The sequence below is a fragment of the Quercus lobata genome, chromosome 3 (assembly GCF_001633185.2).
Source record: "Quercus lobata isolate SW786 chromosome 3, ValleyOak3.0 Primary Assembly, whole genome shotgun sequence".
Classification (NCBI taxonomy): Eukaryota; Viridiplantae; Streptophyta; class Magnoliopsida; order Fagales; family Fagaceae; genus Quercus; species Quercus lobata.
In genome coordinates this window covers 24,568,306-24,583,366 of record NC_044906.1, presented here as the reverse complement: position 1 = coordinate 24,583,366, position 15,061 = coordinate 24,568,306, and the positions used below count along the sequence as shown (strand labels likewise).

Sequence of the window (15,061 nt, the reverse complement as noted above, 5' to 3'; positions counted from 1 at the left end):
CCAACTTTAGTAATTCATACAAAATCTTGAAATACAATTCACTTATTAGTTTGTTGAGAATTTGTAGTCAATCCCAAAAAATTTGGGATTAAGTCTTCTTGTTGTATTCACCGATGATAACTTATAGTATTCAATTATTCATTGATGTTTATCCCATAGTGATTACTTTTTAGTTTTTTTTTTTGGTAAATATGGAAATATCATTAACCAAGAAACACTGGCAGAAGCACCAGTTATACAAAGTCTAGCGCGATAAACTCCCATCATATCATCATACAGGTGTTGCAAAATAATAGGGGGAGGGAAGACAAAAACTAAAGACAAGTTTGCAGAAGCCGATCCCAGCTTTGCTAAAGCATCGGCACAAAAATTTGCTTCCATGAAGCAATGCGATAATTTAACTTGAGGCAGACACATCAATAATTCCCTGCAATCATCAACAAGACCAGACAAATCTCCATTAGCATTTACATTGATAGAAGTTAAAGAAATTGCTGTAGTTGCATCAAGTTCAATCTCCACAGTAGAAATTCCCCTTTCTAAACATATTCCCAACCCCTCCCTCAAAGCCCACAACTCCGCGGCAATACTAGAGTTAACACTAATGGACTTTGTAAAACCCACAACCCACTGTCCGGCGCTATCTCTAAGTAAACCGCCACACCTTGCCAGCCCACTCGAGTTGGCAACCGAACCATCCGTATTGAGCTTGTGCCAATGAGTAGCTGGCTTCAACCATTGGACTTGTCTCAAAAGTCTGTCCTTCCCTGTGTTAGGCTCCAACACACAATACATGAGCTCACGAGTTTGCATTTCCACCACCTGTACTAGATTTGGGTTGAGGGATTGTTGCTTGAAAGGCTTTTTATTCCTTTGCAGCCACAAATTCCACAAGCCCAATAGAAAAAAAAATTGCACCAGTCATAATCCTTATCATTGACCTTTGAAGAGTCTAAGGCATTCTTTTTTATCCATACCATAAGATCATCCGAAAAGGGCTGTTTTAGACTATCAAGACAGCTAGAATGCTCCCAAAAGTATTTTGCTATCGGGCAATCACTCAAAACATGAATAATACTCTCCTCCAATTCTGTGCAACTGTCATAGCCTCCCAAACCGCCAATACCATGATGAGTCAAAATGGCTTTCACATGTAAGCTCATGTGCAAGCATTTCCATAGAAAAATTTTAATCTTGCGCAAAGTCTTCCAAATCCATTTGCCATGAAAATCCGGTATTTCAAGGTTCTCATCAATTGCCAGTAGGTAAGCATTTCTAGAGTCAAACTCCCCATTTAAGCTGGAGATCTAGCTCCTGTAATCCTCCCGCACAGCATATCTTTTAAGTGGGATGGTTCTTATAGCATTCAGAATGTGGTTAGGGAAGACAAAGGAGAGGTTAGTCAAATACCAGCCATTATTTGTAGTCACCTCCTTAATGCACACCTCACTCTCTCCTTGGTTCAAAGGACCTTCAATGAGGGACCTGATTGAACCAATATTCAACCACTTATCATTCCAGAAGCTTAGTGGGCTATTGCACCCCACTGTCCACTTAGAGCCTTTCTCACAAATGCTTCTTCCAATCTTCACTGCATTCCAAGCTCTAGTATGAGCCTTTGGCTTTCTAGCAAGCCCAGACATGTACTTTTTCCTCAACACATCAGCCCATCCTTCACTTTTTGAGTTCTCCATTCGCCAACACAGTTTAGCAGCTAGTGTTAGATTTCTTCCTCTTGCTTCCTGAATGCCCAAACCCCCTTGGCACTTTGGTTTAGTAACTTTTCCCCAGCCAACCATATGCAGTTTTTCATGATCTTCCGTTGATCCCCACACAAAATTCTTGCTAACCTCATCAAGATTATTTAGAATTTGGGTAGGGAGCATGCACCCTTGCATCACATAGGCAGGGATTGCCGAGAGGACTGATTGTGCAATCACTACCCTACCAGCCATTAACAATAAGTTTGTTTTCCAGCCTTGCAGCTTGTTTTGCACCCTTTCCACTACAAAGTTAAAGTCTTGTGAAGATGACCTTGGGTGCTTAATCAGGAAGCCTAGGTACTTACCAAGGTTTGGGGTCGAATGAATGCCAAGCACCCCACACATCTCTTCTCTAGATTCAGGACTGATATTTGGGGAGAAATAAACTTTAGACTTATTCAGACTAACTTTTTGACCCGATAACTCACAGAAGGTATCCAAAGTCTCACAGACACTAGTACAATTCCGCAAATCAGCTTTTGCAAAGAGAACAAGGTCATTGGCAAAGAAAAGATGAGAAAAAGCTTGCCCACCTCTTGATGCCCGAACCGGATCCCATAAGTTTTCCTCACATCTCCGCGAAATAAGAAAACCAAGCACTTCCATACACATGATAAATAAATACGGGGAGAGGGGATCCCCTTGTCTAATACCCCTTGAAGGATGAAAGGGCTTAATTTTGCCGCCATTGAGAAGAATAGATATTGACGAGCTAGACACACAACTCATAATGAGTTTGATTAGAGAAGGGGACAGCCTATAGAGCTCAAGAACATCTCTAATAAAATGCCACTCAAGTCTATCATAAGCTTTCTCCAAATCTATTTTGATGGCCATAAACCCAGTCTTCCCCTTTTTTAGCGTCATTGTATGAACAAGCTCTTGAGCGATGATCATATTATCCAACCCCATTCTTCCTGAAACAAAGGCGGTTTGGAGGGGAGATATGAGTTTAGGCAAAAAAGGACGGAGTCTCTTAACTATGATCTTGGTGACCACTTTGTACACTGTGTTACATAGGCTTATAGGTCTAAAGGAAGCCAGACAATCAGCCCCTGGATGCTTTGGGATGAGGGTGATAAGGGTCTCATTTAGGTGTGGGGGCATGGTGGAACTTTGAAACACCTTAAACACTTCATTTACCACCGAGGTACCAACTTGCTACTAATAAGCTTGGAAAACCCCCGCATGAATCCCATCAGGTCCTGGTGCTTTAAGCGGCTTAAGACTCTCCAAACCCTCGTTTACTTCAAGTTTGGTTAGATTTGCACTTAAAGTGCAAGCATCTTCGTTTCGGAGGAAACTAGGCCAATTGTCCAAACTCCACCTCATTCTAGGGACACTAGTAACACTAGTAGAGAAGAGTTTTATGAAACTGCTTCTAATCAGCTCAGCAATATCACTCTCACTTGAACCCAATTCCCAAGGCTGTCCTTAAGGCATAGGATTCTGTTCCTTCTTCTTCTAATCAAGGCCGAGGTATGGAAGAAACTCGTGTTTCTATCACCTTGTATAAGCCAGTTGTACCTTGATTTTACAGACTAGAACTCCTCCTCACATTGAAGAACTTTGAAATGCTCCTTTCTAAGATGACATTCCAGGTTTAGGAGCTGACTATTCGGTCCTTCAGCTATTCTAGATTGAATTCCTCTAAGTCTAGCCTTTATTCTTTTTTTTCCTTTGGAAGATATCTCCAAAGACTTCTCTATTCCAAATCTTGACATCAGCTGTGAAATTTTCCACATTCGATTTTAGGGGAGCATCTTTAGTCCAAGAGTTAGTTACAACTTTCGGGAACAGGGGGTGAGACATCCACATGGGTTGGAAACGAAACTGCCTGCATAAATTAGAAGGGCCATGATCATCCAACTTAAGCAGCACAGGGCAATGGTCAGAGTGTGTGTGGGCCAAGCGGTGTATTGTTGGCTCTGGATGCAGACTTCTCCACTCAGCATTAGAAAACGCTCTATCCAACCTTTCTTGAATGAAGTGACCCTCCTCCCTTTTATTGACCCAAGTGAACCGAGGCCCATGAAAGCCCAAGTCCACCATACCACAAGTGTCCAGACAATCCTTAAACAATTGAACTCTTCTAAGATTAATAGGGTTACCTCCCAGCTTGTCCCCACTAGATAATTACTCATTAAAATCACCCAACAATAGCCAGGGTAATTCATGCGATGGAGCAATAGAAGCTAAATTATTCCACAACAATTTCCTTTCCTCTAATCTAGGACTAGCATAGATTGATGAAAGTAACTAGGAGGAGTTAAGAGCACATATCTTAACCACCACGTGAATTTCTTGTTTAGTTTTTGCTAATTGTGTAACTTTAATAGCATCAGACTTCCAAAGCACCCAGATACCTCCAGAGTAACCAATAGTGTCAGCATGTAATGCTCCTTCAAAATGGAGCCATCTGTAATATCCTTTGCCCTCTCTTTACTAACACGTGTTTCTGTGACAATCACAATTGAGGGGGAGTGGGTGTCTATCAAATTCTTTAGAGTGACATGAAAACAAGGGTTCAAAGCCCCCCTACAATTCCAAAGAATAATATTCATTGGGACAGAATCAGGGGTAGCCTGCACTACTTCATTCAGATTCTGAGCTTCCATCTTGCTTAAAAATCTCCATCCCAACTCCCTCAGAGGCCTCCTGGAGAATTCCACTCCCTGTGCAAGAAGCACCATGTGTTCCAGTACTCCCATTTGAGTCTCCCTTGATGAAATCAGAACATTTGACCCTTCCATTGCTACTTCAGCCCGAATTAGACTCTTGGAAATTACGTTTCCCCAGCAACTCACTACTCCCAACTTGGACATCCAAATTTTCCTTACCTCGTCCTCTTTCTCTATTTTCACGTCTTTCAAGCTTAGCTCTAGAGATTGCGGTGATAGCGCTTTCCACCCGAAAATCTGAGCTTCCCCTTTTATTAGTCTGTCTAATGGAAATATCCACCAGGGGCAAGCCCATTCCATCCACGTCGGGTCTGTCACTGGAAGCCACCCTTTAATTTTGCTTTCTGGTGTTGGAGGGAAGATGTATTGCCAAGCTTGCATCTCGTCCAAATCGTACCATCCCTAGATCATTGTGGGACTTGCTTTTATTTGTGCCAGCATGCTTGGAGATACCACTATGATTTTTCCCTTTCGAAAAATTGCCCATTCTTGCTTTCTCTAGCCTTCCACCCCTGCTATCTTCCTTCTCACTACTCACCATGCCTAGAGGGGTGTTTGAACCAAAAGCACCTCTATTTCGCAAATCAAAATCAACAGAAGTACTAGGCGAAGTAACGTGCTTGGGGTTGAACTCAGTGCCAAAAGCAAAAATATGAGGGCTATCAGAATTATGAAAAGGTGTTTCTTGAGCTGTCTAGAGCTTCTAATCCATTGAATTTTTCCTTTCTCTAATCGATGATGGGTTATGTGACACCCTATGACCCACCTCCATACTATCTACGTCAGACCCATGCCTATTACTAAAGGTTGGCTTGTCACATGACTTGTAAACCTACCTATTAACAGCCTCAAAATTCCTAGAATACCCCTTGCTTGGACCCATACCCACTCCTTGATTGAGTTTTTGATGCCCCTCGGACTTAGCTACTGCTTTCTTCCTCTTAACAAGCAACCAAGGGCCATACATTTCTTGCCCATCACCTTTCAAATCAAGATCCACCTTTCCCGCCTCTTTTGAAATGTCACCAACCTCACCACTAGTTTCAGCTTGATCAGCAGAATCATTAGACTCCTCCATCATCGCAGCTGGAGTCCTTTCCTGAATTGTAAAAGGGCAATATTCCCGTCGGTGTCCCCCCCGGCCACATGAGAAGCATAGGGTGCTAATACCCTCATATAGACTTCTTGGACAACCCCTTCAAGGAGAATGGACGTGGTTAGTGGCTTGTCCAAGTTAACTTGGATGCAAATTCTGGCAAACCGGCCCCTCGCCTCTGATGCCGTATTAGAGTCCACCCTCAGGACCGGTCCAATGACATTGCCAATTTCCCTTAGCACCCTAGGGTTGTAATATTCAAATGGAAGCTCCGGTAGCCTAATCCACACAGCCACCATGTTACACAATGCGTTAGCTGGCTTGAAGTTTGGTTCCCATGCTCTAACCGTCAAGAAATGTCCGCTGATAAACCACAGACCTCCCTTAATAACATTCTCATAATCCTCAACTAGCCCGAACCTCATGAGGAAGAAATCTTGACCCAGGTCGACACAGTCAAGCCTCCCCGCTGGCTTCCATAAACTCACTACCTTCGAGTGAAGATAATGAAATCCCATAGTCCGTCCAAAAACCTTAACGATCAATGCATGGTTCCATCTAGACCTAATGGATTTTCCCGTGTCCAGAGTCAGGTTGAAAGCCACCATGCCATTTACCAGTTCACCCATTTTCACCGAAGGTGTGGAAGGTCCAACTCGTGACTATCCAGCTTGAAAGCCTGTGCAAAGGCTCCTGGCATCTCATCGACGAGCTTATCCCTGTAGGAAGGAGGAGAGCCAAACTTCGAGGCTCCTTTCGCATCCTTAGCCTTCTTGTTGCTTTGTTGGACCTCAACTTCTTCTTCCTTGGACTTTCCTGCTTGAGAGAACTCACACTCCATGTCTCTGTTTTGGCAAGACAAAAACAGAGTTTTTTTGGGTAACTTTTAGTTTTTAGTAAGAGTACATGACAGAACTCACATGTTGCTTGAGAGAACTCACACTCCATGACTCCATGTCTCTGTTTTTAGTTTTTAATGTTATGCTTTTGGTACAGACAGTGAGTTAAACTTAAGTCCCTTATTTGATAACAAATTATTTTAATAATTTAGTTTACTAGAATCTAATATCAATGATCTTAAAATAAAGCAATATATTTTTTTTCTCAGAAGTCTAATTAAATAAATGTAAGAGTGCTTTAAAAAAAAAAAACGTTTAATGTAAAGTGTGACATTTATAAAATTATGTTACTCTATCAATTAACCTCAAAAACAAAAAGGCGAAAAACACATTTTAGTCTCTACATTTTCAGGCGATTCCCATTTTAGTCTCTACATTTTATTTTTACCGCTTTTGGTCCCTATCCTGAAAAACGGTTCCCATTTTGGTCCCTACCGTTACATCAGAAACGGATATTGTTGACGTGGTAAACGACATTGATAAATAATAATAAACTAATGTCCACGTGGCCAATCTTGCAGCTGTTAGTTACTCTCTGCCCTTAGTAGTCACGTGTCCCTCACGTGACAATCCCTAACCCAAAATAAAACCCCAAATCACACCAAATTGAAATCCCTAACCCCCAAATTTCCTTAGCTCCTCGCTCATTAGTCACCACATAGATTGAAGTCCCTCACCAGTCACAAACTCAAAAACATCTTCAAATCAATTGCTCCTTGCTCACCACACAACCCATAAACATCTTCAAATCAACTGCTTTCCATGGATTCAAGCTTGATGTCATCGAGTGGAAGCTTGAGGAAAAGGGGCCCAACCCGATGCTTCTGCTCGGAGAAACCCGCTTTGGTGGTTTCGTGGACACTTGACAACCCTGGAAGAAGGTTCTACGGGTGTCCAAATTATTGGGTAAGGTAGTATCTCTCTTTGTAAAGTTTGTAAATTTTTATTCAATTTCTGGGTTTTTAACTTTGGAAGCACTTAAGGTTCCAATTTCATTTCCCTTTAGCCTTTCGCTTTTCCTTCTTCATTTTTGTTTCATGCTCGCAATCCCTTTAGTCTAAGTCTAACCCCTCTCTCTTTCATTTACAGTCCTTTTATTTCTCTTAGTTTTCATTATTGTCTTGCTAAGATGTAATCTTTCCCTATTCATGTTGCATGCCCAACTTAAATGATGTGCTAGACCGTCATTTTGATCTTAAACCAACACAGCTTCATAATATTTGACAACCAAATTTTTTTGCTAATTCGTAGAGAAAACCCAAGTTGGTTTTCTTGTCTTGGGAACCCAGAATTTATTTTCTTAAAAACAAAAAAAAAAAAACTCAGCTTGTTGCTGACAATTTAAATTGGTTTTCTTGTATTTTGCTAATACAAGTGTTAGAACATTGTGCTAATACTATTTTAGTTTCTGGGTAAGGTAGTATTTGCTAATACTATTTGTGGTTGTTTTTCATGATTTTGGTTGAAAATATAATGGGTTTTATTTGGCTCTTGGGTGTCAGGTTGGACGCAAGTGTAAATTTTTTCAGTGGCGTGATGATGAAATCTACGAGCGTGGCAAGGTGCTGATTCCAGAGCAGAGGCAACGAATTTTGACCCTTAAAGCTGCCATTGTAGGCTACAGGAAGAGAGAAGAGGCTGCTCATTTGCTTGGGGCTGTCTCTGGTGATAAGTGGGCTACTCTGTTTGATGCTTCTTTTGGTTGGCTAAATAGGTGGGGGGGGGGGGGGGGGAGAATGGGTCATTAGGTGGGTAGGTATTAGTGGAAAAATGCCATAATTTGTGTTGGTATGTATTAGTGGGAAAATGCCTAAATTTTAGTGTAATTCTCATTGTAATCCGAGACTTTAGCAATGGAACATGGTCTTTTTAATTGATCTATGATTTGTGTACCAATTTATTACATTTTTGTGAAGTGTTTGTGCCAAGAACGGACCTACATTAGGGTAGGGGGGGCCATTCCCCCCCCCCCCCCCCCCCCCCAAAAAAAAGCTAGCTACCCCCCCTCCAAAAAACTTGTATATTAAATTTTCCTAATAGCCCCCCTCCCCCCCCCCCCCAATTTAAAAAAATAAAAAAACCACCGACAAACAAAATAAAAAATAAATATGGACTGAAATCTGAACACCTAAATTACAATTCTCAAATTTTTACCCTAACCTCACTCTTCCTCCACGGCTCCACTCAACCTCATCAAGCATCAACACCTCCTCCAACCATCACTGCTGCTGCTGTTCTTTTCCTCAGATCAGATCCGGAGTCTGGATTGTTGCTGCTGCCGCTCCTCCTCAGATCCTTCATCACAGTCACACATGGTAAATCTAAGAAATTTCTCTCCTCTCTCAAGTTCATAATTTTGTTTTTTTTTTTTTTTTGTCTTTGTTATATTGCTCTACCTAGTGCCTTAGTCGTTTACCCTCTGCCAAGTTTGCCCTCTGCATTTTTTTTTTTTATGGACTGTGGTGACTGTGTGTGTTGACTGTATTTGTGAATTGTGGCTTTTATTGGACTGGTGTGTTCACTATGCTTGTGTCAATGTGTGGACTGTAGACTTAGTTTGTGTTTGTGGCTTTGTATTGACTATTGAGTATTGACCACTGTGTAAAGTGTAATTGTTTGTGACTTTTTCCTTTTTGTGATTGTGTGGATCGATTTTAGACTTTCAGTGTTTGTAACTTTTTTTTTTTTTTTTGGGTTTAAACCATAAAGAAATAAAGTGGGACCAGGATAGTAGGATGTGAGTATTGAATTGTGATAGTGAATTTGTTATTTGTGAGAGTAGTCTTTGGTAGTCACTTGTGAGTACTATTAATTGTGAAGACTAGTCTTTGGTAAGTCATAAGTGACTCTTTTTTGTGACCAATTGACCAAGTCTTTGGTCTGATTGTTTTGGTTTTATTAAAAATTTTGTCTTTGTCACTTTGTGTGATGTGGCTAATATTAGTAATATATATATATATATATATATGAACTTGTGAACTTTGTCTTTGTCACTTTGTGTGTTATACTTTGTTGACATTTTTATAATATCAAATGTTTAAGAAACACTTATTTTATATGTAGTATTTTGTTGAATATGAAATAGGTGTTAGTTTTTATTTTCATAAAAAAAAAATTGTTTTAAGCTTTGCCACCCCCCCCTCCCAGGTTCAAATCCTGGTTTCGTCCCTGGTTTGTGCCTTGTGAAGTAGTTTGAACAGTGCCTTAAAAGGGTTATAACAAAATATTAACTGTGCATCAACAGTAAATTTTGAATGGAGATAGCAATTTGATATTAACTGTGCAATTTGAGATAGCATCCTGTTTTAGACAGCAATTTAACACAGCAATTTGAGTTTGCCAAGCAAGAAAATGGAGCTGACTGCAGAAACATCAGTTTTTAAAACTTATGAAGTAAATTTTGTAATATATTTAGCATCACTCAAATAAAAGGAATTGACTAGCTGCAAAATAAAAGGAGCTGATAGTTTGAGCTAGCACACCAGCAGCCTGATATTCAAAGCCAAAATGATATGTAATTGACAAATCAAAAAGAGGCAAATCTTTATGCTTTATCTCATTGACATCTCAGTCACATCTCAATATTACATGAAGGTCATATGAGCTCTTTATGCTTTATCTCATATAAGTACATATAAGTACATATAAGTATATAGGAGGTCATCAAAATTGGAACTCAGGGACATGATTAATATAACAAACAATATTAAACTGACTCAGTTGAGAAAACCTGCATAATTACATATTAAACTACATAATTTACATTTATTATCAAACCTGCATAATTACATTTATTAAACTGCATAATTTACATTTATTACATATTAAACTGCATAATTTACCAAACCTGCATAATTTACATTTATTCATATATCATTACATCATCACACATTAATTCATACATCATACATCATTACACATTAATTCATACATCATACATCATTACATATTAAACTGCATAACACCATATAAAATATTTACCAAACCTGCCATTTACAAATTTAACATCATTACATTTAAATTGCCATTTACAAATTTAACATCATTACATATTAAACTGCCTAGCACATTCACGAAACCTGCATAATCACCAAACCTGCACAATCACCAAGCTTAAGCTCAAGCTCAAGTTTTCCAAGCTTGAATATTACTTGCATACATGTTGACTATGTAATACACTCAAGCTTGATCCAAAAGACATGAGTTTAAGCCTTTTAAAAACCAATGCTAAAAACCAACAAATCTGAATAATGGAAGCTGAATCATCATAACAATGGGAGAATAATTACAAAATATTTAACACCAATGAAAGTTTTTGGTGTACCACAATAATTACAAAATGCCAATAGTTCTAGCAATTACAAAAACATATGAAGAGTGCTTTCAATATATAGCACAACAAAAAAAAAAGGTCCTGTTTCAGCTTGCTGTCTTCTAGCAGATCTCATTGCTGCCATATATCATACTGCATTCCTAGTTGCATTCAAGATCTTAGTGGTGACTGCACTTCTCTTCCTCTGTCTTTTTGGTCTTGGATTGGACTGGTTATTAGTGGGGGGTGGAGCATTGGAACCTGGTTGAGCGTTGGAGCCTGGTTGTGCACTACCTACAGCTGGGCTGTTTGCATGACCATCCTTGGCTGCCTGCAAGTACAAGCATAATAACAATTAATAATCTGCCAACTGAAAAACAAAACAATAGGGATATCTAAATCAAAGTAGTATATTTACCCTCCTAGTGGTCCTATTAGCTTGGGATGCACTCCCAGGCAAGGAGGAGTTCCCTCCTATTTCTCCCTTGCAGCTCCTCCTGTTGTGTCCTAATTTCCCACATAACTTGCATTGTTTTAAGATGCCTAGACCTCTATTTTTTCTATGACCTCTAGGTTCATCAGGCTCCAGTGCCCTCTTCTTCTTAAGCCTAATAGGAGGTCTCCTCTTGATAGGGGGTTGCACAGGTGGTAGCCCACTAAGTCTCCACATATTCTGGCCATTGATGGGCTCTATAATGGGTTCATAGCAATCAATGTAGGTAGTCCTTTTGTAGCAAGCATTGACATACTTTTTAGCATATTTTCTTTTGAAAAATATACAGGAAATGACATGGTAACATGGTATGCCAATTATGTCCCACTTCCTACAGCTGCACTTCTTCTCTTCCAAGTCCACAATGAAACTCTCCAGCCCATTCTTCACTTCAAACTTCGTACGACCAGCCCAACATGCTAACCACTTACTACATGCCAACTTCTCCTTGTACAATCTCTTCCTTATCTTAGGACACAACTCAGATTCCACCTTCATAATCATTTCTCTGTTTGCTTAAAATCTAGTCATTAGATATAGCCTAATACACTTAAGTTGCTAGCACATAGAGAGAAAGGGAGAATTAATCATTCATGAATTACATAGGTCTATGGATCACAATGCACATGAAAGGGAGAATTATGCATACCATAGTGATTATAGGTTTGCTCCTGAACTTAACTATCACGTTGTTGAAGCTTTCACACATGTTGTTCAGGACTGTGTCACTCTGGCCATCACTTTTGAACATGTGCCTAGCCCGGATAGTTGTTGAGTGAGACAGCAGCCATTTGAATGCATCTTCATCCACCTCCTTTAGCTCATTCATTGCCCTCTCATATGCTTGCTGATAGGTAGCCTTGGTTGCTTTCCAAAAAAGGTCTCTAATAAGGACACTAGGATGATTTTTCCTCAAATTATTGTATAAATGTCTACAGCAAATCCTGTACTTGTATTGTGGCCAATTGTCAACAAAGGTGTTCACTAACCCTTGCAAAGCACAATCATTTAATTCAGCAAGCAATGAAGCTACCACCAACTACAGTTAATTCAGCAAGCAATAAAGCTACCATCATACCTTCTGCTGGTCAGATATGAACACCCATTTGTTGCCATCTTCTATGTCAGCAAGCAATAAATTAGGAAACTAGGTCTAAGTGTCCTTTGTTTCAGCTTCGACTATTGCATATACAAAGGGGAAGTATTCATCATTAGGATTTCTGCCAATAGCACACATCAGCTGACCACCTGTCTTGGTCTTTAGATGGCATGCATCTAGACCAATGATTGGCCTGCACCCTGCCAAGAAGCCCTTCTTGCAACCTTCCAGGCAGATGTAGATTCTTTCAAAATATGGCAGCCCAATTGCAAATCCATGCTTAGCTGCCTAATCACTATCATTATAAATATGCACCTTCATCAATACTGTGCTCCCAAGAATGCACCTTCTCAATTCAACATAGTGCTCCCATGGTTGAACTGTGCAGTGTGGGCCCCATCAACAACATCTTAAGTTTTTTCTCTAGCCTTACTTGCCTTGCCTGTACTTATGTTAACCACATACTTCTCATGCACAGCATCCTGAATGTCCTTGAGTTTTATGTCAGGCTGTCTCCTAACCCTCTTCACTAACTTCTTCCTAATGTATGATGTTGTGCATCTTGGATTTCTATAACTTCTACTGCATGTGTGTTCCATGTTTAGTGTTTTCAATCTAAAACTCTTCTCCCTTGGCACCTTTGCAAGGTAGGCAACAAACTTGCACCTTGGCTGGCATCGGGCTCTCACTCTCACCAAGTCATTTTTCACAAATTTTATACCCCACCCACCATGGACTGCATAATCAGTTATAGCATCTTTAAATTGTTTAGCTGAGATGAACAATATATCCTTCTCAAACATTAGGTGCTCAACTTTGGCTACTGGCCTAAAGATTGGATATTTGCTCCTCCTAATACAATTGTCAACCTCAGCAATAGGGATGTCATCATCACTTGAATCATCACCATCCTCACTGCTTGATGATGATTTGTCAAGGCTAAGTAGCTCCTCACTCTCATAGTTAGATTCATGACACCACCACCCATTTGTCCTGGTTCAACCTTATCATTTTCAACTTGATTGTCCCAACTATCAGTACTATCTTCACCAATGTTCATTGGTTGCATTTCTGGCTCTTCTTCTAAGTCACTCCTCTCATCCTCACTACCCTCACTACTCTCTTCAACTTGGTCATCAACAACTGGTGCTTTGCCAGCCCTCCTAGCACAAACTTGCTCAGCATCTACCTCATGTGGCTTACCATGGTCAACATTAGTAAATTCAACATTATCATGGCCTTCAAATTGTGAAAAATCAGGTTTGTACTCTTTATCACCATACTCAGCATACTCATAATAGTGATTACTTTGAAGCACATTGTCACTAACAAAAACCTCTAAGGCCTTAGCATTTACACCTTCTAATTCACTACCAGGTAGTCTAGCAGCTAAGGGATCAAAATCCTCCACTGGTAACTCAAGTGGTTCATGCACTAGATGCTTCACAAAGACATGAATCTCCCCATATCCCTTCATCGAGTCAGTCATGAACATAGCAGCATCATCATCAACCACCTGATGGAAATTCGATTGCTCTGGGTTCACACCAGGCATTTTAAACCATAGCTTACCCACTTCAGTGTAGCCAAACTCCCTACAAATACTCTCAATCTCTACTTTTGACCACTTATCTGGGTCACAATTATCCACTATATCAACTGTCCCTCCCACATACACTTGAGGGTCCCACATGAAATGCCCACCATGGTGGACATGCAGAGTAAAAAGCTCATCCATCTTGCATGCAAGTTACGGGAAGAAAATAGAATGAAAACAAATATCTACTTTTTAAAATTAATAATACTTTGTTAGGCTAATAAACAAATAAAAAAGCATACAATACTGACAAAGAGAACACATGGACCCAGCCACTTCTTGAAAAGCAAGACACAATACAAACAATCAATGCAAATACCAACACAAAGATTCCATGGTTTATCAAGGTCAATATAGTGGTCCCTAATAAACAATAGTGACATACAATACAGACAAACAATGCAATTGCCAACAAAAATACAGTCAGTATTGTGGTCCTTGATAAACAAAATTAAAACAAAAAGTAAAACAAATAGAGTTGCAAATACCAAAAGCAACACACAACAACCAAACAATGCAAATCCCAAAAATATTCCACTATCACAGTCAGTATTATGTCCACTACAAAAGCTATAAAGGGAGAGAGGAAGAGAGAGAGTGAGATTGAGACACAACGAGAGAAAAATAGAGATAGATTGAAATTCCAGAGCAATAACAAAACACAACATCTCAAAATTCCCAAATTCTCAAAACCAAACAGTTGAGATTCAGACTCAGAACAATTACCCAGCACTTAAAAATGGCATTCATAACATAGAGAGAGAGAGAGAGAGAGAGAGAGAGTTGGAGAGAAATACAACCTTCGCAATCCGCTTAGCACAAACACTCTAAAGCTATCTATGATTATGCTTGCCGATTTGTGGTTTTTTTGGCAAATCTATGGTCATGTGATGAGCAACGGGTAAGGTAAGAGATTAGGGATTCTGCAAGTCAGCCGTCATGTGTAGTCAGGTGTGGTTGGCGTGATTTAGGGTTTTATTTGGGTTAGGGATTGTCACGTGAGGGACACATGACTACTAAGGGCAGGGAGTAACCAACAGCTGCAAGATAGGCCACATGGACATTAGTTTATTATTATTTATCAATGCCGTTTGCCATGTCAGCAATATCCGTTTTTGATG

At 39.9% G+C, this 15,061-nt stretch overlaps 1 protein-coding gene across 1 annotated transcript; it reads right to left on the bottom strand.

The window, feature by feature from the left end:
- Positions 1 to 6,171: 6,171 nt before the first annotated feature.
- Positions 6,172 to 13,146, bottom strand: LOC115980621. The gene is made up of 10 exons (XM_031102851.1): positions 12,781 to 13,146; positions 12,437 to 12,631; positions 11,894 to 12,283; positions 11,170 to 11,736; positions 10,906 to 11,082; positions 10,531 to 10,535; positions 10,421 to 10,425; positions 10,282 to 10,286; positions 10,156 to 10,169; positions 6,172 to 6,385 (listed from the first exon to the last, which is right to left on the bottom strand). Exons 1-10 carry the CDS (start codon positions 13,144 to 13,146, stop codon positions 6,172 to 6,174), a joined length of 1,938 nt encoding a protein of 645 aa, XP_030958711.1.
- Positions 13,147 to 15,061: the final 1,915 nt, after the last annotated feature.

Excerpts from the sequence above, each read along its gene's own strand:
- LOC115980621 (XM_031102851.1), bottom strand. The coding sequence starts at position 13,146 with ATGTTTGAGAAGGATATATTGTTCATCTCAGCTAAACAATTTAAAGAT. Across the intron at positions 12,284-12,436 it reads ATGATGAATACTTCCCCTTT|TTGGTGGTAGCTTCATTGCT; the intron begins GTATATGCAATA and ends AATTAACTGTAG. Across the intron at positions 11,737-11,893 it reads GCAAACCTATAATCACTATG|GTGGAATCTGAGTTGTGTCC; the intron begins GTATGCATAATT and ends ATGATTATGAAG.